Below are 23,788 nucleotides of genomic sequence, written 5' to 3' on the forward strand. Positions count from 1 at the left end.
ATCAAAAATATGAATAAAATATTACACATATGTAGACACTGCCATAAATATGTACACATATTCATGAAGAAACATTAACAAAATAAATAACATGCACCTTCAAGGAAAATATGCTACATGCGTATTTGAGTCTCATTTTATTAAATTTGTCTAGTCATTATTCCAATTTTGTAATTTCTATCTTGATAGAATCCTATTATTTATGAATGCATTTTAGACCTTCAGACGCTGACCTAAAAGTGCTGTGCTAAGAAAAAGCACGTTGATTCAAGTTGTGGAGAGCGAGAGAGTTCCTTTCACCGCGCATAACTTGAGGTCGGTGTAAAAAAGGATTAAAATAAGCGAGCTTTTGGAACTTTTTTACAAAGCTTTATTACATGTAATTAACATCTAAAAGAGTAATGTTTAAATTATTTGGATTAGATGGAAACGGCATTAACTTTCTGCACATTTTTAAGATTGTAAATATTATTGCAACGAGATTAGGTATATAATTTTAGGATTTTATAAAATACTACGAAACATTTAGTCGAACTATTTAATATATCAAATTCATTAACCCGAGTATAAACTCATGTTAGTATCGATTGAAATATCTGAGTATACTATTAAAGTAAAAGCAAATAATGCATATATGGAAGGTGAGTTCAACAAACGACGACGATAAGTAGCTTAGTTTTTGGTTCAACAACGCAAGTGCATAGACCTCGATTCATAAAGAAAGGGCTTCGACCGCATTTCATCAAATGGATCTAGTTATGGCGCACAAAGGCCATAGACATTTCGATTAGACGGAATTTACGTTTTGATATTACTAAAGTCACTGACGAATGAGCTGATGTTTTATTAAGTAATTACTCTGATCTATTTACATCTATTTATTTATTAATTTTATTTACTTATCTTAGAAAGACACTTATATGAGATATACAGTATTGCTTTAGAAATTAGATAGTTAAAATAAAACATGTTTACAGACAAGTTGTTTGTGAATTTTCAGGCATATTTCACACGAATATATACTTATGTATCAAAAGTTCACACATTGGTTATTAGCTCTTATTTGTTTCAGCATCATCATCATCAGCTCACTATACGTCTCCACCGCAGCAAATAAATAAGCTTTCTTTCACTGTAAGAACGTCAGATAAATGTACATATGTAAATCGAAAAACACATTGGTACATGGTGGGATTCGAACCCAGGATCTGCAGATTGCAACTCAAGTACTTGAGCTTCAGTGTCACTTGAGCCACCGAGCTCTAGTTTTAAAATACTCCTTATCAAATAGGCAGTGGAATAGTACAAAATGACAAGTTCGAGTACGTTACCTATAAATAGGAAACTCTACACCCGCTAACTGTTGGACATTGATGTAATATTCTCAGAATTGAAAATATGCTTACGTTGAATCGCGCACCGGCGTAGGAGCAATACTTTAACTTTATATTGACCTAAAATTATTTTATAAGTCTATAATGATTCCGAGATGTTGCATTTATTTTTCACAGTAGGAATATTGGACAGAGTCCCGCTATAAATCAATAGGCGTGTGATTGACTTAAATAAAATTCTCAAGAGTAAAGTGCAAACCCTTATTCTTACTACTCAAAGATTATTAGCCACTCATTATTATTAGTAAATACGAGTACATGCATTTGATTTTCTATTAGAATCCTGAGTATCCTTAGAAAATTTCCTTCCCGGTACCAAAAAGATTGTTCCACTTATATTTGAATCTATAGGCAAATTTATTTAGAATATATGGTGACGTGTGTAGTGCGTGGTTGTATGGACTCTCTCCTTGTATATGTAAATTGAAAAATCTCTATATTTCTTACAAATAACGCTTTTCAAATATTTCAGAAATTTTGTTAATTACATTAAATAATTATTTAATTTAAGTCAATATTTACATTTTACAATTTTAGTGTATGTTTGAAATAATATAAGTAATAACATAGTAGAAATAATATAGTAATAGTAAATTATTTTATTTTATGTACAATTGTATGTATGTAATTATCAACATTTGGTATGTTTGTAATTGTTTGGATGTACGAGAGTTCCTGCAATAATGTAACTTTAACGGTTTACATTTATTTGGACGTTTAATAATGAATTATTGCGTTTGTATAGTTGTAGTCGAGGCAATTGTAAACAAGTAGACAAAACTTATAATGTTAATATTAAAGGCCGGCAACGCATCTGCGATTCCTCTGGTATTGCAGATGTCCATGAGCGTCGATGAACACCTTGGTGTTCCAGCTGCTCGTTTGCCCCCTTCTCTTATAAAAAAAAAACAAAGATGTAATGAAATTATTATTGTTCCGGCTTATATTAATTTGAGAGTAGATGTGGTGGCGAGTGGTGCGCGACGTGGCGCGGTGCGGAGCGGAGCGGAGCGGTTCGCTCGACCGCCGACGCCGGCCGCCGCGAGTGCAGCAAGGGCGCCGTGCGTCTTGCCGAAATTATTCGGGGCTCGCTGCACAATCGATTTTTCCCGCCCGATGCGGAAAATTCTTCGAGGCGGGGCGGGTGGCGTGCGGCGGGAGGAGGCAGGGGCGCGAGGGGGCGACGGGGGGCGAGGGGGGCTCATTGTGGGGGGGCGGGCGGTGCAGCGGGGCGGTGCAACGCGCGCCGCCGTCCCGGCCGTCAGGCAGACAGTAGGACGGCGACCGGCGACGCCACTGCGAGTCGGTGAGCACGCCGCAGTGTGACATGTAGCGCGGCCGCCGCGCCGCAGCCCGCAGCCCCGCGACCACACGCCACCGCCGGTCCGCCGGTGCCCGGTGGCGGCGCGCCCATGCGCTGCCTCGACACGACGCCCGCGCCTTCCGACCCAGTGCCAGCTTTGCCGCCAGCATCCACTCCTCGAGCGAGCCCTTCGACCCCTCGGTACTGACGACCGTCGTCGGATGGAACCCGGAGTGCGCCGATTCGCATCAAGGTTAGATGAATATTTAAGTGTGAGTGTTTGTGCGCCGGCCGCCGTCCGAACCGCGGCGCCGGCACCCCCGCCGTACGCGCACCCTTCCGCTCACCGAAACGCACTAGGTACGTCCGCACTACGCGGAAAATATTTATGACTCAATATAAATACATATATATTATTTTAAATGAAGAAGACGTACTGCAAAACATGTTTGCAAAAAATCGCAGGTTGCAAATACCCAGTGTTCTTAATGATTAGCCGTAGAAAAATGGAAACTGGTGTAGCACTTTCAGGAACCGAACGAAGGCGTCCGTTTGGTTTTATGTCTATACTGCTGTCGTAGAAGGCGTTAATTTATTTTTCGCGCCTTGTCTGTTCACTTATGTACTGCGTGCACTTTGTCTACATACAATTGAATTGTCAACTATTGCATACATACTAAACTTTATCATCGTAAAAATTATAAAAAGTATGTGATAAAAAATTAATATCATGAATGAAAAGTAAAGTGGTTTTTTTACACTCAATTTATATTACGTTCGGTTCATATATCGCTATAATAATTAAAATTTTATTTATTTTAACTTGCGCCGCTGGAAAATGTGTACTAAATTAAGATGTGATTTACATCTCGTATGTCTAATTCTTCTGCTAAATAAAAACTTCTAAACAATAACATGTTGTGGAAGTTTCCCGACGTAAAGCCCGTCCACGTGCTTTGAACAAAAAGTTCGGTATTCGAAGTTCGGAAGTTTACAAAGCTAACTTAAAGTTATACGTCTTCTCTTAAAATTATATTTTTAAAGGTTAATCCCATTTTTAAAGGGTAAGTAGAGTATATAACAATATAACACATTTTGGTTAGTAAATAAAATTTTTAGATATTAAACTTTGATGGAACATTAAATACTTTAGCAACAAACCTGAAAACCTATTAAAAGACAATATTCGTTAGGTTAGGTTAGTATACTATAATTTTAATTGATTTAAAGTTCATGCAAATAAATCAGTAACACTAATTAAGTTCTAAAAAAATTTTAATATGTTTTTACGATTATACAAAGAAAAAAGATTGCCGGCGACATTATTTTGATTACAATTACTTTAGTTTATAAGCAAATTGATAAGTATTAGTTCTATGTAATTAAGGATTCTTTCACGTATTAAGTAACAGTAAAATGTTTCATACAGCTTTGATTACACTACAGCTGGAAAACTGGGCGTGAGCAAAACAAAAGCAAAGACTTACGGTGTTTGTACAGTGCGCTTTTATTTTTTTCTAATTAAGATGTTTACCTCGAACTGTGATCTAGCCAATGTCCCAAAGAAATCCTGAAAGTGTGAAACACCATGCGTCTTCAACTTTAGAGAAGGATTTTTAGTTAGGCCGAGTTTCATTTACTGTCATATTCTACGTAAGATTAAAGATAAAGACAGTGAGTCGGAATCTAGACTTTACAAATAAACATTAAAAGCTACTTTAATTAATTAATTTAAAATCTCGCTTTTCTCACTGATCTAAATGCTTAATTTAAAACTTGAGGAATATAATATATAAGATAAATAATAATTATAAACTTTATTAGGAAAATCTCACATTTTGTTAGTAAAAACACCTTATTACCTAAGTTTTATTATTACAGGATACTACATTTAATAAAAAAGAAGGAAAAGAAAACTTAATTTTTTTTTATTAAAAATTAAAAATCATTCAACTAACTGTTGTGTCCAAAGACAGATAACAGTGCCGGTTCCTTTATTTAAACGACGGATTAAAAAAAAATAAATGCATTAATCGTGATAATACTCTGCTAAAGTTCATGTCCAAAAATATACTGTTATCTTTGTTTTTTTTGTATAGAAAATAAGGAGAACAATATTATTTATTTTGGCAGTAACACACGATGTTTTCACGTGCATAGAACATGCCAAACAATACTTCTTGGCCAGTAAGTACTAATCGTTAAATCAAATAAATAAAATTTAATTGCAAACAAATACTTCTTTAATAATTTTAATTTACTGCAGTTTTTATTTAGTGGTCAGTAAGGGAATTGTTTATTGTAGGTTTATTATGAGATTTTTTTAGTAGGTACAAGTTGCAACCGAGAAGCTGCCATCTAAATTCGCCTAAATAGCAAAGCGACCGCTGCCCATAGACATTTGCAAATGAGTTGTCTACCTTTAATCGACAGAGAATTAATTGAATATACGCTAAGTTATTATTTAAGTAATCATGTAATTACTTTCAGTACATCAGTTAACCTTACTTTTTAAACATTGATTTACTTTTTAAATAAATTCAGTTATCGAGTTGCACAAAGTCGACTCTAACAATTTTAAAGCTTGAACATTGCAACATTATGTACACTTTTAAGTTTGTTTGTTTAATTATTAATTTGTTATTTTATTTAGCCGCTATTGCTTTAAGAAATAATTAGTAAATAAATAATATAGAAGAGACTTCCGGCTTGATTTCAATAAATGGAGTAGTTTTATATTGAAATAGGTCAATAAATGTCAAATGTGTTATATCAGATATAAACCAGTTTTGGCGCTACATTTAGTCTTCTTTTGGCGAATTCTAATTTAAAATCCGACGGAAAACTGGCGCAAAACTTGTTACAATTAAAAAAAAAAAACGATTTTTTGAGTGGAATATATCACCTACAACAAAAAGATCAAGACAAATCACATGACTGAAAGATTAACGATAATATGGAGTTTTGAAAATTCAAGTAATTTAAATATATTTTACATATTGTTTAAGAATACATGCGCATTATATCCAGACGTGCTAATAGTGATGTCATAAATTTTGCGCAGCGACAAAACAAGTAAATTCTTTAAAAATATTCGCCTCTCGCGCTTCGAAAGAATTCAAACGATAACAGTTATTTTTGTTATTTAACGCTGACCTACCTCACATCGTAATCAACCGCACGGCAAAAGTACGGCAGATATCACATGCTACCTCAATGATTCGCGAATATGTACAGACATCTTATCAGCATTAGCACTCGCCAGTTTCTCGACTTGTAATTTGTTCGAGGCATAAAAAATAGATTTTTTTTTTCTAAATTGAAAACATAATATTCCTCCGCTGATAATACGATGTCCCTTACATACTCAAGGTTATCAGTTGCATTACACAGCCTATCTGATAGCGTTCGAGTGTGTTACAGATAACGTTTTCGCATAATTCACCAGTCGCTTAAATAATTGCGTGTGCTGAAATTTCGCGTCAGTAAAATGAATCGTCTTTATATTTTCGGATAATCTAAAAAATACTGCAGTTTCTAATAATTTAATAATTAATAGTATTATTATAAATAACTATAACAATTCGAATTTTAATATGACAAATACATTTTTAATGTAAAATTTCTGATAAATGTAACGTTTTACTACTTACTAGTTTAAGTTTAGTTAGTTTTACTAGTTATAGATAAACATACAAAATAATTGTTAATGAATACCTTATCCTTGGAATAATGGCGCTAGATGGAATTTTAAAATCACTTCTTAGTGTTAACAGATTTTCTTCTGTTAAAAACATGTTTAGCCCGGATACCTTTTTTAGGCCAAACGGTGTAACTTCTGAAATAATTAAAACTCATTTAAGAACATTTAAGACAGATAAAAAAAATGAAACAACCATAAAACAAATTATATTTATATAGAAATATTGAATAACTATTTTTGCAATTTACTAGGCTGGATAGTGGCATACAATAATAGAGCCGTGAGACAGGAAAGCTTAACGAAAACAAATATGTTGTGAACAGACCGTCGCGCGCTAACAGAAACACCCTTTCAAATAGATTATACACACGGACAGATAGTTTTTCAAGGGTTACTTGTCACCGTACATTATTGTTGTTATTCCAAAATGAAATAAAAAAGGATAATATTATAAAACACAGTTACTTTTCTTTACTCTTTATATAGTTTTACACTACATTAAATCTTGAAAGTAATGAGATATTTGATCTTACATTTTAGAGTTCAGTTTACAAGAAGCGTGCCGTAGAATGCGTACCGTTGACGCGAATTTCATCCGCTTATATATTTCGGGCATAGCAACTACGTATCTGCAATCGAAAAAGTCAGCCGTCGGCGACGGGCACGCACTCATCCGTAGCACACAAACACACATGCACCTAGCTCACAATAGTCGCCTAGGTTATGTAATGGCCGTGTGAGCTAACGCACACATCGCACCGCCTCAATAGTCGCACGGGCATGTGCCCGGACGCAGACTTTACCCTTGAGCGTATGCATAATGCCTAGATACTTAATTAGCGCATCGATAAAAATGTGATAAACCAATTTAGACGTTCCGTTTGCGGTCCTTTAGAGACCACAATAAAGTCTTAGAATTGATTTACGACATTAATCGATTACATGATCAGTGAATGTTGCATTAAAAATATAAATTTAAATCTCCAAATACCGGTAAAAAATATGTCACTTCAATACTAACTGATAGTGTTGCCATTTTTTGTTTTCATAACTCATCTACGCTAATATTATAAAGAGGAAAGATTTGATTGTTTGTTTATTTGGCTCCTAAACTACACTATATCCATTTAAAAGGTAAAGCTACACTATCTCCCTGTGACATCTATATATATAAAAGAAAGTCGTGTTAGTTACACTATTTATAACTCAACAACGGTTGAATCGATTTGACTGAAAATTGTTAGGCAGGTAGCTTAGAACTAGGAAGGAAACGGACATAGGATAATTTTTACCCCGTTTTCTATTTTTTATTCCGCGCGGACGGAGTCGCGGGTAAAAGCTAGTAGGTTATATTTATTAATAGATTAATTTAATTCTGCACGAACGAAGACGCGGGCAACTGCTAGTTAAAAATAAAACTGTAACTAAATGTCTAAAAAAGTTGGAATAGTTCTTGGAAGTCCCGTGAATAGAAATCGTTAGATGGTTGTAAAAAAAACCAATAATGTTACAGTTACTTGCTTCTGTCTGTGTTTAATAGAAATTCAAACACACCAAACGCCAATCAAAATATGTCACATAAATAAAAACCGATAATGTTGCCAATTTTTATGATTCATTAAAAAATAGCTGACTGTAACTAAATGTAGAAAAAGTTAGAGCAGTTCTTGGAAGTCCTTTAAAAAAAATCGGTAGACGCCGAAAAAACGAGTGATGATACAGTTACTTCCGTGTATCTTACAAATCGATTTGCTTGAGTTTTGAAACAGTCGCGCTCTGGTCTTACGACAGTCATATTTAACTTTAGTAATGATATTTATTTTGTATTTAGAATTAAAACATATATTTGTGTTAATTTTCTTCTTCAATAATAAGGTTACAAAAATATTTAAAAATTAAGATTTTATTATGTTAGTGTTACAAAAAAAGCACGCGTTGATGTCTCTTAAAGCTTTTGATACGTGTTGAAATATAGAAATTAAAAGTTGTAATTAACGAGATAAAAACGCAAATTTATTTTTAATAAAATAGTACATTTGTTTTAACATCAATTAAGTACCTACCTCAACATTAAAAAAATTTAAGTTTTATTTCATGTATTGCATGTCATTATTGTTTCATGACTAGTTATTTTATTTGACAATGTACAATAAATTATAATTTAGAAGTAAAAATATATGTACGCATATTGTCAATTTATGTTATTGGTGTATGTTATATACTTTATTTATGTAATATTACAGAAAAATAAAATTAATATTACTAAAGGAGAAAATTTTCGGCGGCTGTAATCATCATTAGTCGAAATGGTATTTAAAAAAGTGATTTCCAACTCGAGTGAAGTACCTGTGGCAAGTGAACGTTTAGTATAGAACGAACTATTAGGCACAATGACCTCCATTTCAATTGGCAGTTTTTGTGTATATGTCTTTTGGAAATCCCCATGAGTTGTGGTACTCGGTAATTTTTAAAATGAACAGCGCTTCGGTAAACATTAAGGCTCTAACAGTGGTTTTCATTTGTATCTAATCTTACTAATATTGAAAATGTAAATGTGTAGATTTGATGGATGGATCGATGTTTTCTAGAAGTTATTTTAAGTTTCTTTATTATTTCCACGCGGACGGAATCGCGGGCGACAGCTAGTCATATCATAAATGTGAAATGCATCTCAATTTTTATTTTAATACAGGAGATAGTAAACTTAAAAAATGCTTTTATATTTTGGTAAGTAAAGAATCAAATCACTGCTACAAAAAATCACAGGTGCTAATCATGAGGTGCACAGCCCATAGAAGTTTCGATATTTTCCCCGGATAGGGTTTTCCCAATTTGGGTCACTGGAATTTAAGTGGGGTAGGAAAGTTGTATAAACCTAATCAGAAACATGGCCACGAATAATACCCGTTCAAATTCAACAGTTGTTGAGTCTTTAAACAGGACCATTTGTGCATTAGCTGCTACACTAATTTGTTTTTATTATTTTTCTTTTAACTTGAATTGGTTAAAAAGTACCAACCTATATGTTGTTTGCTGTAGCTTTGGAAATGTTTGTAATTTGAGTCCGCTTAAAATTAAACATATACAGTCAAAATCTGTTATAACGACATCGAAGGGACTACTCATATTGAGTCGTAAAAACCGATAGTTGTAACAACCGGTGACAGGTATTAATAGGAAAGATATGTAATAACATTCAGCCAGGACCTTTGATTTTGGTCAATTTAACCGGTATGTTGTTCTAAACGATGTCGCTATAAACGGTTTTGACTGTAATAGAAAATATAACATGCCGAAATTTGTTATGGACAAAACAAATAACGTCACAAATAACTAATGCCACGGGTATGCAAACTTAGAAAGCTTGTATGTATTAGTTGTAGGTGTAGTAGGTAGATATTACTAAAGGAGTGTTAAGTGAATCCAAAAATTATGGCCGGTACCAAATACTTTAGTATTGAATGACAAAAGGAAAATCCATTAACCCTTTGTATATAGATTTACATACGAGTGTCACAAATCCTCACTCATCTGTATTTGTAAAAAACAATATTACGTACACCTCAAAAATATTTATTAGAGATAAGGTAGCAGGTGACAACAAGTATGTAGTGAGTAAAAACACAAATTATGGTTAATAAATTATCAGTCAAAGAATAGTTGACTTCTATTTTTATTACGACTTTGCGAACTATTTAAATTTAGAATTGAAGATTCCGCGGCTTAAAGCACTGGTAAACAGGTAAACTGGTTTGATGCGTATGGTCAAAAATAATTAAAAAAACTAAACCTAAATATTCACATCCAGACAGACGAAGCATAGCGATTAAACAGTTTTTATGTTATAAATTATAATATATTCATAGTTTTTTTTTTTTAAACAGACAGGCATATCCTGGTTCGTAATAAATGAATTTATGAAATTTGCAAAGTGGTATTACGTATTTAAGAAATACATGTAGTTTAAATACATTTTAGTATATTTTGAATTTACTAAAAGGTGTTCCTTTTGTTTGTCTAATAAGGGCATTGGAATGAAACAATTTATTTACTGAAACCAGACATTCCTAATTTTTTTTCCTCGTGCTCGTATATTTCTTCTTCAACTTGTAATTCTACAATTTATTTTCCGTCATCGTATACCCCCTCCATTCTAAGAATCACTAACTTAGACTTTTAACTCACCATCATCAGCTCAATATACGTCTCCGTATACGTTACGTACATACGTAAGGGGTGATATGGTCAAAGTCAGCGAAGCTGGTCCAGATAAATTTACATATGTATATCGAAAAACACATTGTTACTATGATTTTTGAAGTTTCCAAACAACATTCTAGATATTTCAATACTTAACTGTAAACTATTTACAGTATAAGTCTTTGAAATAAAAAGGTCTCGTGAAAACTTGTATCCCTTACAAAATTGCATACAATTAAATTGTTTACATAGACACATTCGTGGGACATTATTAAAAACTAAATGTAAAACAGCTCACACTCGCGTACATTGGCCGGTGTCGGCACCGACTTGTTTCGAGCCCATCTGGAGCTCTTCTTCAGGGTGATTTGGAATTGTATTATTTCACGGTCGCGGCCCGTGAGTGAGTTTAACATACAGTTTGTAAAATTTACTTTTTACCGTAATCTCACTATTGATAAATAACATAAATCACATGCTTCCTTTAGTTGTCACCGTCGATACAGTGACATGGTTTTCCGAACAATAATACTGAATTTATTGCATCGATGTTGAACGATGATAGGCGTTGTTTCGAAGCAAAAATTCAGCGTAGGCGCATGACATATGCTCCACCCGCGCGATCTCTGTCACCGGAATAAGTGAGGCCTGCTAGTACATATGTATGTTTACCCTTAATGCATTTTATATATAACTGCATTCGAACCGCTGCACCTCAATAAGCAGTATAACAGTGATAGATTCAGGAATGTGGTATGGGGGAGAAGAATAGAAACCAGAAAATAAACAAAAAGCACTTAATTATTTCTGTATATTGTGATATTCTTTACTCTGGTACATATTTTCTTCTTTATCTTTTTTAATATTATCTGAAGAAACTAATTAATCTTTTTTTTACAAAAGCCTATTACGTCAATACGTAATTTTTAAGTCATAAAGAGAAGATTAAATCCTTGGGCTTCCCCGTATGCTAAGTACAACAGTGAGCTGCAGACGAAGTTATATCCGTTATAGTGTATAACCAGATCCGGAGCGAAGCAACGTTTGATATTAAAATTTTAGACGTTAAGGAGACAGGCTCTCTACGGGAAGCATAATCAACAAGTTAACACTGGTGGAACCCGTAAGTCTAATTTTAGTCCACGTTACCTTGTCATCCTTTTTTACAAGGAATTGATAGGAAACAACAGTGTATTTGGCTTAGGTGGGGGCGCATAGGAAGGGGAATTATCTCATTCTGTGCGTCCTCTCCTCCGTCTTTAAAAGTTAGGCAACGCATTACGGATGTCTATGGTCAGAGATCGCTTCGTAATTTCGGCGACTCCAGACGGTAGCTTACAAGATATAATGTAAGAAAAATCTAGTACTGAGCCACCTCTGCGTTCCGTTTTCATTTGCTTTCATGTGGTGGCGCTATGGTACAACCAGATTCAAATTCTTTTTTTTGGCTAAGTGTGACAGGAGTGATAACAACATGCCTCTTTTTCAAACAGACAAACCGGTTTGATTCGCACTTATAAAATATTTAAGTAATCTTACAGGAATTCCAATCAGCAATTACATTTAGTAAAGCTTATCAATAAAATATAGATCACCTAGTAGTCGAGTTAGTCCAAGCAGTTTAGATATATTTTTATCAGATAACTGTTTTGGCGCAACTTTCTCGTCTTGTGGTATAATTTATTTTCAGTAGTATGTTCATTAAGAAAGATTTTCGGCACCCTCCTCTACAGTGTGTAAATATTTCACGTTGTTTTGCATTAGGAATATTCGTCTACATCCTTACCGAGGGACTCGAATCAACTTTCTTGTTTGACTGGGTCTCTATGCCTTAATCAACATACTACGGATTGGTTGTCTAAAACATCTTTGAATTTCCTCACAGATGTGTGCAGGTCTCATCACAATTTTTCTTTTCACCATAATAAAATGGCACATTGCTACACAATAAATAAGACGTTAGTAGATTATCAATTGCCAAATCTGTAAAAAAAATCTAGCAAATTATGATAATAGGATGTCTGTAACTTTTGTGTTAGACATTGTACATTTTCGTAAAATATTACACTAATAGCCTCGAGATGACCTCCGTTTCGCTTACATCGCTTTGTAATAAAATTGCTATTAATTAAAGAATTGCATATAAATTCAAACAATGCGTTATAGCATTAACGTATTAGTCGTTATATAAATTTCAAATAAAAAGTCAAAAGATGTACATTATATAAATTTATATCAATAACCTCCTTCTTTTTGAAGTCGGCTAATAAAACAGGCAGAAACAGAGCGTTGATGGGTCAGGGTTTAAGCACTTGACTTGTAATCTGCAAGTCCTAGGTTCGAATCCCAACATGTATCAATGTGTTTTTCGATATTCGATTTACATAATATGTATATTTTTTAATATGTGTAGGAAAACATCGTGATGCAACTGTGCGGGCCAACGTGGTTTACTATGGCCTAGTCACCCCTAACTTAGGGTTGGCTCCAAGCCCCTCAGTGGGGACGTATACTGAGCTGATGATGATAAATATGAAAATATTACTTAAAAGGATAAGTAATAAAAGATTTGATTGCATATACTTTATCATGTCACTGAAAACAAAAATAAAGAACTATTGATGTGATTTTGTGGTTGTAAAATATTATTTTACTTTAATCAGTTAAGTTTTGTTTTTTTCATATACATAGCTATATCTAAAATCAATCTCTTATTATTAGTCCCATTAATTTAAAATAGTAACAATAAATTTACTTTAAAATTATGTTTTATATGCAGGTATTTGAAAATTTGTATAGGAATTAAATATGTAAGGCTTAAAACTTTTTAACTGACTTTCAAGTCCTGTAGTTTGAACTTGCAAATAAAACATCTTTTAAAGCAGTAAGGTTTTATATGCAAACAAAAGTTGCTCGCTGATAATAAATGATGCAAACTTTTACGTTTTGTTGACGCCTATCAGCTAGTAATCCGGGTGAAATTAAAATATGGGCGGGGCCACATTACCGCTAGAGTCATATTACAATAGGGATGTGGCCCATCCGCCGCATGGGTCCGTCCTATTATCACATAAATTATGTATTACTTTATCCAGTCAAAGTTTCACCATCTCAAAAAAAAAATATCTTAAATGAGAAAGTTTGGATGTATGAATGTTTGTAACCACAGTACCGCTGAACGGCAATCTGCGTTATAATTAATGCATTATTAATAATAATAATTATAATAAAACTCAATGCGTCATCAGTTGCCTGACAATTCGAAGAAAAATTGTGTATGCGGTACCCATGTTGCTTCAATTGATAAAATATTCTTTAACCGTAAGTTAACTTTTAAGACAAATTTCAAAATCAAATGAATGTTAATATTAAATTTAGCAGTGAGAGTAGGAGTATAGTATGTAAGCATTTGCCTCTTTTAAGACCTTCTAAAGATAACTAAAAACTAGCTAATATTCATCAAGTGAATGAAGAAAATATACTATGTTAGACTTTTAATTAACATTGATTCAATGATACATAATTTATTTCAAGCTACACGGTCTGTTGGTTAATTCATTAGTGTTACGTACAAATTGTGTTATACATTTTAGAGAAAATAAGACATAAAAAATTGATTAGAAATGTAAAATCAAATTACAACTTACTTGAGTTGGAATTTATTAATTATGTTTGGAGCAAAGCTTTTCTATCACTTACCTATTTGCAATTCCATACCCTTCACTTTCGGCAAAAGTAGGATCATCGTTCTTAGTTCACTATACGTCCCCACTGAGGGGCTCGGAGCCTATCCTAAGTTAGGGGTGACTAGGCTGGCTCAGTGCCGGTTGCATCACGATGTTTTCCTTCATCGTAAGAATTTCAGATAAATGTACTTATGTAAATCGAAGAATACATAGGAACATGACGGGATTCAAACCCAGGACGTGTAGATTACAAGTCAAGTGCTTAACCCCTGAGTTACCGATGCTCGATACTAGGATATATTACCTGAAATCGGAGAGAAATTAATTCAAATCCAAGAATCTATGGTGTTATTTTCAAACAAGAAGGACAAGATAAATATGTCAGCACTTCTTGAATAATATTTAAATCCATGTAATGAATTTATGTTTTATCCGTACGAGCAACGTTACTGTCTAATCTATAATAATTATCAATTACAAGAGGAAATTTCTTGATCATTTCATTCTTGAAAACATGATCATTATAAGGATATGGTAAATTGCTGGGTAATACGTTTTATTTACACCCAAGAACTTCGTAGGCAATTTTTTCTTGCATGTCGTGCAATGTCTCCCATTGAAGTAACGGCTGCATATTATGTTATACTCTCGTATGCAGACTCACCAATATTCTAGTGTTAGAATTTTTACGACTTCTATATTATAATTTATCATAGCTAAACTTACGTTATTATTTTTCTTAATCTCAAATTAAATTTCTTAATCTTGAAGGTTTATCTTTACGTGAAAGAGGAAACGGAAAACCTTAGTTTTCATCGCTAGCCATCAGTTCCGTGTTTGTTTATTTCGTAATTCGTCATATTCTTTACATACTCTAATCGGTACACGTGATAGCTATATTAATAAATCGACTCTAACTATATCCAATCAGTCTCAACGTAAACGCATCTCAAACCCTATTTAGCGAGCTATGATTCCCATGTACATTTTAGGCGCGACCGGATGTCCAGCCGTCGTTACGTAGCACGCCAATCGGCAGGCAACTGTTCAAAGATATCGCCAGCGTATGTAATATGTGCGTTATTTCGCACGACCTTGATCCCCACGCAGCGCGCGCAGATCAGCGCGTGTAGAATAAGACCAATTCCATATAGCATTGCAAAACTAATGGGGAAGTTGTATCGCCGTCCAACTGCCTTGCGAACGTTTGAAACACTTGTGTAAATACTCTTTTATTTAATCCATCATACCAACTTGACAAAAATATTTAAATTAAGGTGACAACAAATTAATTACTATCACGTGACGAAGTATTCGTTAGTTAAAGGTTTTCTGTTAAATGTTGCTTATTTTAACATTTATTATTAGCACATAAAATAATTATTTATTTTCACGCTGACCGAATATACAAGCTCAGCTTTTTGTATATACCAAAATTTTCTAACATAATAGGAACTTTCTCATATTAGTTTTTCCACACATGTACAAAAATACTCTCTTCTTATCATGTAATATCTCAGGATATAAAGCTCTGGGTTCTTTACTCTAAATTTATAGCACCATATTTTCGTAGCCATAAGTTTTTTTTAACAAGTTGTTGAATACTGTAATCGATGATCAATGAATGGAATATCTTTATCAGAGTTTTTGTAAACATTCGTCTACTTCAGAATAGCCTCTGTATTGACAAACTAACAATTGTATATCATGGCTAACCATGTAAATGACTCACAGTATCAACTTGTGGTTTTATTTTTACATGGGTTTTAATATAATTCCGGTACAAAAAATTGCTATAAAATGTTTTTCGTGGCAAGTGAGACTCGTGTCGTCTGGTAATAAATGTTCTAGGATGGATGTCTCCGCATCCGCCGATTATTATGTTCGCTCCCTTAATACAAAGTGCATGCTTTACTATAGCTGTGAAGGTCAATAATGTGTGTAGTTACAATGAGCAATATCGCGTCATTCTCGTTGAACAGAAGAAATCGGTATTCACGCGTATTTATCGTTAGAAAAAAATATATTTAAGTATATTTGCAAGAACATTGAGCGTTTTTACTGCGTTTTAATTAGGCACGGCCGAAGATAAAACGTTTAAATCTGATAGCAGCTGCGGCACGGATTTGAACTAGGCTAGCATCGATACGATCAGAATTGATCAGCGCAATGGTGAATCCCCAACGACAAGGTTACATTTATAGTTGTTTGTAGGCATTATGACTGTGCTATTTTAATAAAAAAGAAGTTCGTGAAGTTGAAATTAAAGTTTTTCCAGTCGGCCGTTTCCGAGAATCGTTCTAACGTTCATCAAATAAGATACCGTGTTTATTTAGCACGCAAAAAAGCCATGTAATATTTTTGAAGAAAATTTAAAATTTGATGAAGATATGACAATGAATTAGTAAAATATAAATTACCTAAGTAAATGAATTATATTTAAATGTTATGCTAATATCCTAGACCTAGACGATGTGCTAAGGCCACTAGAAATTCATGCGGTCAAAAATTAAAAATAGACCGTTCCGCATTCGCGGCCTTTCTGAAACGGGCATTGTATGTCGAAGTGTGTGTGTAGGGGGGGAGTGGGGGGCAGAGGCAGACGGCGCGATGACATCACAGCCGCTGCAGCGCGGTGCGACAGCCAACTCTTGCGCAATCGCGCGCCCTTGATCTTGACTGCGTCGCGGCCGCACGCGTGCGTGTGCGCACACTACATTTGAATAGTATAGTCGCGACTATATTTATCTTCTCGCACGGAGGAGCGAAACAGTAATCATAGAATATAAATCATATCTAGGTATCGACGCAGCCACTTTATTACGCTAAATATATTTTAGTGAAGTGAAATGAAACCTGTTTATGTATACTTTATAACACTTAAACATTTACGCCTAAGTTCTCACACTAACGTGGATAAGCAGAGATAAAGTATTTCTACAACATGTCTATTTTACACTTTTTTCAAGGTGCATAATGAATTTTGTAATCAGTGATCTGCTCAAAATATTGTGTCGCGTGAAGTTGGTTTGCTGTCCCTAGTCTAGCATGTTTTACTTTATGTTATACGCAAACAGTTTTATCGTCCAGGCACCGAGGCAATACAAATAATATGGAAAATTAATAAAAAATAATAATTCATGCAGACTTCATTGAAAGTGACTACTTAACTAGTGTTATTAATTATGTTAGACATTTAACAAATTATACATTTCGTTTTCGAATAAATATTACTACTAAACAAGAAATAAAGTTGCATACATAAATGCATTTCTTAATGCATTATTTGTAAAAAAAAAACTAATTTACACACATATTTTGAGCATTCGCATATTTTATAGTCTCTTATCTGTGAAACGGCGAAGTTTGAAGGTCAATGCATTAGCCATATTTTATATACGTGCATATATAGATAAGATACATTGGCTAGCCGCTAGCCGAATCTAGAAGCAATAATTATAACGGCTCGTACTGGATGTTTGCCCGAATAAAAACGACAAATGGCGCTAATCGATATTATAAGTGGTTAGGTAAGCAATTAACAGGAAGTAAGTCTAAGCGTTTTATTGATAAGATGTGGCTGAATGTAATGTTTTGTGCTATATTATGAAAAAAACGTAATAGAAACACGTAACAAAAATAATGTTTATAACTCACGCTAACGTATCACTCAAGGATATGCCTATTCGTTGAATCTTCGCTTGTGTTTGTGTGTTGCCTACACAAACTGGCAAAAAACGTCCATAGCTGACAAATGATCTAATTATATTTTTATTATTAACTCAATTTTTATGTTAATATTTAAGCGATTTGTTATGAGTATTATAGCAAACAAGAACTTAGGTATGTCATCTATCAATCAATAAACATAATCTACAAAATTTAGGGCCAACCGGAAATTGAAAAATTAGATTTATTAAATTCAAATTAACTTTAATTATTCACCAATCTTTAATCACATATCTTTTCACTCTATCTCAACGAATGTTTTATATGTTTGCGCTTTATGTCTATTTACAGTTGTGAGAAATAGCCCAGGATCTGGAAACGTATAGACATCATAGTCGTAAGGAAATATGTAAAGCAATCTGAACACTGCATAAATAAAGTGAAGCGAATTAGAACTGAGTAGGAGTCGTGAGCCCACAACAACTGCACTATCTTATGATTCATGTATTTATTTTAGTATTTTGCCTCCGAGATTGCAGATTATCTAGGTATGTTTTATGTTGTTATTAAAAAAGTAACTATTGCCCCCGACTACATCGGCATAAAAAAACCTGAATATTTCGTTGCGTTCTTAGATAATTATATGAAAAAACAACCCTATCGCATGGGTAACGTACATTTATCAGGATGAAAGTAGCCTAAGTGCAATACGTTGGTAAGTTTTTTTTTAAACATACAGATCTGTTCAGTCGTTTTACAGTTACCTGCCAACAAACATCCCTACATCTATTAAAGTAATATCATATTAAAAATGGAAAATATAGACATAGCATTACACTTTTAAAATTGCTATATACAAATATAATTTAATAGCAAATTTCATTAGCTTTCTTACAAGCTATCAAGCCGGTTGTAATACTTTAGAAATAAATAGAATTTTGAAAAAGTACTAATAAGTTTTAACTGTGTTGTATATAGTATATCCTTTACTAAAATCACTGTCATATAAAATCTAGAGTTCGATGGAAGTCAATATGTATGAAAATTTTGTTAAAGTAGTTGTTGACTGAGAATAAACAATTTTAACTTTTGTAACCATGGTTACGAAGAAAATTTTAGATTTTTATATTTTTCTCAATATACATATTTTAAATATTCTATTTGTGAATTCGCTAAGATCAATAAGTTATGGTTTAAATATTATTATTATAAATCGCTAAAAATGGTATCAATGATTGCTCATTATTAGTAAAGCTTAAGGAAGTTACTGCTTATTTTTAAAGGAAAGAGTTCTCATATTAACCATTTCTGTATGTATAATTAGTTCTTGTTTTAGTTTAGACGATGGTGTGTGGATACACAAATATTATGTAAGAGTATATTTATCACATGGAAAACATATAATCCAATAGTTAGATCATACTATACGTTTTATGAGGATAAGTTTTTATATTATATGGTAAAAATAAATAAATATTGATATCGTTCGTTGTTTTGTGCAGCGGCGGGAGCTAGCTCAGACATGGGAAGTGAGCACTATTGCCTGAGGTGGAACAATCATCAGAGCAACCTGCTGGGAGTATTCAGCCAGTTGCTGCACGACGAGAGTTTGGTGGACGTCACGCTCGCGTGTTCCGAAGGTGCCTCCATACGGGCTCATAAGGTTCGAATTTATTATTACTTTGCTTTCTTTATTACCCTTTCTTAAACGAGCCGAGTAATTTAATTTCAAGAAAGACGGTGTGTACATATTTAAAACCCTTTATCCATTAGCCTGGCTAGTCGCACGATTATTGCTATAAGTGTCTTTCATCCGAAGTGGCAGTCGCGTGCGGTGCATTAGTAGCCTATTTTTTCTTCAGAAAAGGTTTTGCAATTTTTTGCAACACTATAAGAATGTTTGCCAAGCCAAATTTAAAGCTTACCAATTCATTCCGAATCCTTTTTTTAATCAATAAAAAGTTGTTATAGATATGTATTGTTATATAATTTTAAAAATCTTTGTATCTTGCAATCTTTCTTATGCTCGTTATTTGTCTACTAATATTTTTAAATAACATCATTACTAATTTGAAATAGCTGCTATTGGTCTGTTTCTTTAACATCTGTCTTTAGTCTAGTTCTAACGGTAATAACCAATTAAAATCTAACGGAATTCATTGTCTATTTGTAAATGTGAGTCCATATTCATAAATATGTTAAACTTCATTGATAAAATAAGAATTAAAAAATAATTTCAAAAACAGATATAACAATTATAATAATTCTGTTTTGGAAGCTTAGCTATGGTAATCCGTTAAATTACTTTTTTTCACGTTTTCCTATATTAATACATTTCGAAAGAAGAATAAATAGTAATGTCAAAGTATTTATAAATAACTAGCTGTCGCCCGCGACTCCGTCCGCACGTCATTTAAAAACTTTATTAGTAGCCTATGTGCTCTTCCAGGCTATTTTCTACATCTATACAAAATTTCAGCGAGATCCATGCAGCCTTTCTGGATATACCTTCTAACAAACATCCATCCATCCATCCAAATATTCGCATTGATAATATTACTAAGGTATAAGTACGAATAATAATAATGACAACATTGATGATACAAATAAGTTTCTAGGTAGGGTTTAATTGTTAGCTGTTTGTTAAATTGGGGCGTAAGATGAAAAGCAAGCATTTCCGTCCAATTAACCTGATCTCAACTGAAAGAACAATGCAACATTTCGCCATATTTTGGATTTTTCATTTATAGGCGGTTGCAGGTAATTAACAAAAACAAATCCCCAACTCTTGTAACCCGTATGTATCTGGGTTATTTTGTTATTCACATTAATTACTAGTTTTTGCCAGCGACTCCATCCGCGTGAAATTGAAAAAAATAATAATAATTAGTAGTGTGTCTACAGCAAGCATATCTATTCAAAATTTCAGACAAAAATCAAAGTTAAGTCGTTCTGGAGATATCTTCTAACAAACTTTTAATATTAGTAAGATTTGGTGTGATCGTGGCACATCCATAGTGTCACTTTTAAATCTTAAATCTAGAGCAAAATATCAAATTTAATAAAATTTTGTTCTTTTTTAAAAAAAATAAACACGTCACAGTCACACGATTAGACGATATTACTATCGTCACCTAAAAGATTAAAAAAAAAAATATCTTGTAATATCATGGCTCGTAGGAAATTGAATATCGTTAGACGTTAGAATATAAATGATTTCTTATTTAAAACAGTTTTTAAAGGTCTATAAAACTTGATTCGTTACGTATTTTTTTTTGTATTTCAACTCAATAAACGTTGATATTTCTATTCAATTTGAAAGGCTGTAATTTTACGTTACTATATTCAGTTGAGAAAGTTATGCTTTACTGGTTTGCCATTATAGAAAGGGTTGTGATTTTTTTTAAATCATTGACCGCCTGCTTTTAACAATACGGACTACATAATTGACGTCTATTAATTGGATATTTTTTCGAAGAAGCTGATAAAAGCTTGGCATGTAGGTGAGTTAAAATATCAAACATGTAAAAAAAAAGTAGTTCCGGAGGTGTTGGATCAAACAAAAACATCTCTACATATTGGTAGAGATGTTCATGGGGTAGGCCTTGGCGTATACTCATCATTTCATTTTATGGACATTTCTTCAATTGCCGGATTATTGCCGGATGTTTCAGCAGTGGAAAACATCAGAAAAAAAAATACACGTAATTCAAATTAATTGCTAAATCAGCGTAGCGTTTTAATTAATTGTTTGACATAAATTTGAGTGAAAATTGTTGTGTAAAATTAAAGATTAACTAAATATAATTTCAGGTAGTACTGTCTGCGTGCTCATCGTACTTCCGATCGCTGTTTGTAGACCATCCGTCGCGTCATCCTATCGTGATCCTGAAGGACGTCGGCTTGGAGGAACTACGCACGCTCGTCGACTTCATGTACAAGGGCGAGGTTAACGTCCAGTACTGTCAACTGCCAGCTCTCCTTAAGACTGCTGAAAGCCTTCAGGTAATTACTGCCCACATTAAGGCAATCGCTACCCCTTTTTTAATTTGTCCGTAAACGAGCAGTAAATAACTTCTTATGAGTCAACGATCATGGACGCCGAAAATGCATTGCTGTCTTTGAAGAAAGGATAGTTCTCTTTTTGAAATACATAAAGTAGTGGTTTGAAAAAATTGCTGGCGAAAGACTATTCCAAAACACCAACATTTTACTTTGTCTAAAAAATCTCGTCCGTGGTAAGAACAATATATTTCTTTTTAATTTCGCAACTGTTCATATTCAACCACCTTAAGGCTTCACCAAGCACCACGCCGGGACACGATCAAAGTCTCTTGGCGGCGAGGCTTTGCTTGATGAGTGGTTATCTTGATTATGTCGTCGGCTCAAATCGCTCTTTTATTTTATTCATTAAAGTTTTCTTTATAGCTGAACCGTATTATATGAAAAGCTTTTATTTTAATATTACGATTGGTTAACAATAATTAAATCAACTACCTCCTTTTAAATAAGGTCACTTATTATTTTCTGAAGCGCATTTTACTAATTTCACTTTAAATATTGGAAATTAATTCATAGTTGTTCTTTATTTCAGGTGAAAGGATTAGCTGAAATGACCACTTTAAGCGCAGCGGGCATCGACACGCGAAACGTACAAGAACCGATGGAGGAGAGTCAACCCCAAGACATGCGAGAATGCACGGAACCGCATGAGAGGTTAGAGGATAGAGAAATACGAGAAAAAGAAGAAAGGCGGGAATCCAAAGAATTGCGCGAGAGAGAATGCAAAGAATCCCGTGACGGCAGGGAGATTCACATGAGGGAGAATAGAGAAGGACGGGACTTACAAAGAGATAGAGAACAACGAGAACGTGAGCGTGAGCTAAGAGAACCACGTGACCTACGAGATTTAAGAGAAACTCGGGACTTACGGGAATCTAGGGAACTAAGAGATTCCCGAGAAAACCGTGAGCCGCGTGACTTAAGGGATATACGTGACCCAAGAGATCTTCGGGACACGCGGGATCCGCGAGATCCGCGAGAAGTTACAGATGCCTCACCTCCTAGAATATCTCCTTTATTATCGGTTCGTAGATTTAGGTCAGAAACATCAATCGAAGCGCCAACACCAATACATCCGTCAATACCGAAAGACGAACCACCGGACGAGCCAATACGTCCACCCTCTACCGAAGATGACACAATATCCATCCGATCGAATGGTGATAATATAGGTATGTTTTTACGCCTAACCAAAAATAAAACAAATTTTTATGAGGGTGCTACAATCGCCATTGATATCGCAAAACTACTTCAATATATCTAATGTACTAATGTTTTTAAAAATCAAATCGAGTACTTAAAACTTAACATACGTTAATCGCCAGTGCGTTTTTTTCTCCGCAGCTTTAAATATTTTTTCAGCAAATTAACACATCAAATTATCGCTAACACAAAAATCACACCCAACTACATTAAAATACTTTGACAACTCGACGATAATCGACAATGTCAATGCCATGGCAACGAATTTATATTTCTATTCAAATTGGTGCTGCCATTATAAGGATTTTTTTCACAGACTATTTAGTCCCTAAATTTTCCGTAACATGCCAAGGGTTTCTTCTTTTTTGGTAAAGCTATAAATAATAACTGCATAAAAGAAGCCATTAAAATTTTCGTGTGTCATTATTATAAACTTAAAAAAAACTGCTACCCTCCCTTAATGGTGTTGGCACCGGATTAATACTTGAATGTAGCCGTTTTTGTTTGTTTAGTTTGAAAAATAAGAAACCAAAAAAAGGTTTTAACAGGATGGAGGGTAACGTGTAAA

The 23,788-nt window shown here is 33.8% G+C and overlaps 1 protein-coding gene across 1 annotated transcript in view; it reads left to right on the forward strand.

Moving 5' to 3' along the window:
• The first annotated feature begins 2,761 nt into the window (after positions 1-2,761).
• Positions 2,762-23,788, forward strand: part of LOC106718783 — a 31,119-nt gene continuing 10,092 nt past the window's right edge. The window contains exons 1-4 of the mRNA XM_014512963.2: positions 2,762-2,950; positions 19,458-19,618; positions 21,769-21,960; positions 22,550-23,189. Of these exons, the coding sequence (XP_014368449.1) occupies positions 19,478-19,618; positions 21,769-21,960; positions 22,550-23,189 (973 nt within the window). The 5' untranslated portion in view covers positions 2,762-2,950; positions 19,458-19,477. The remainder of the gene's footprint in view (positions 2,951-19,457; positions 19,619-21,768; positions 21,961-22,549; positions 23,190-23,788) is intronic.

The sequence above is a fragment of the Papilio machaon genome, chromosome 8, assembly GCF_912999745.1.
Source record: "Papilio machaon chromosome 8, ilPapMach1.1, whole genome shotgun sequence".
NCBI classification, from domain to species: domain Eukaryota; kingdom Metazoa; phylum Arthropoda; class Insecta; order Lepidoptera; family Papilionidae; genus Papilio; species Papilio machaon.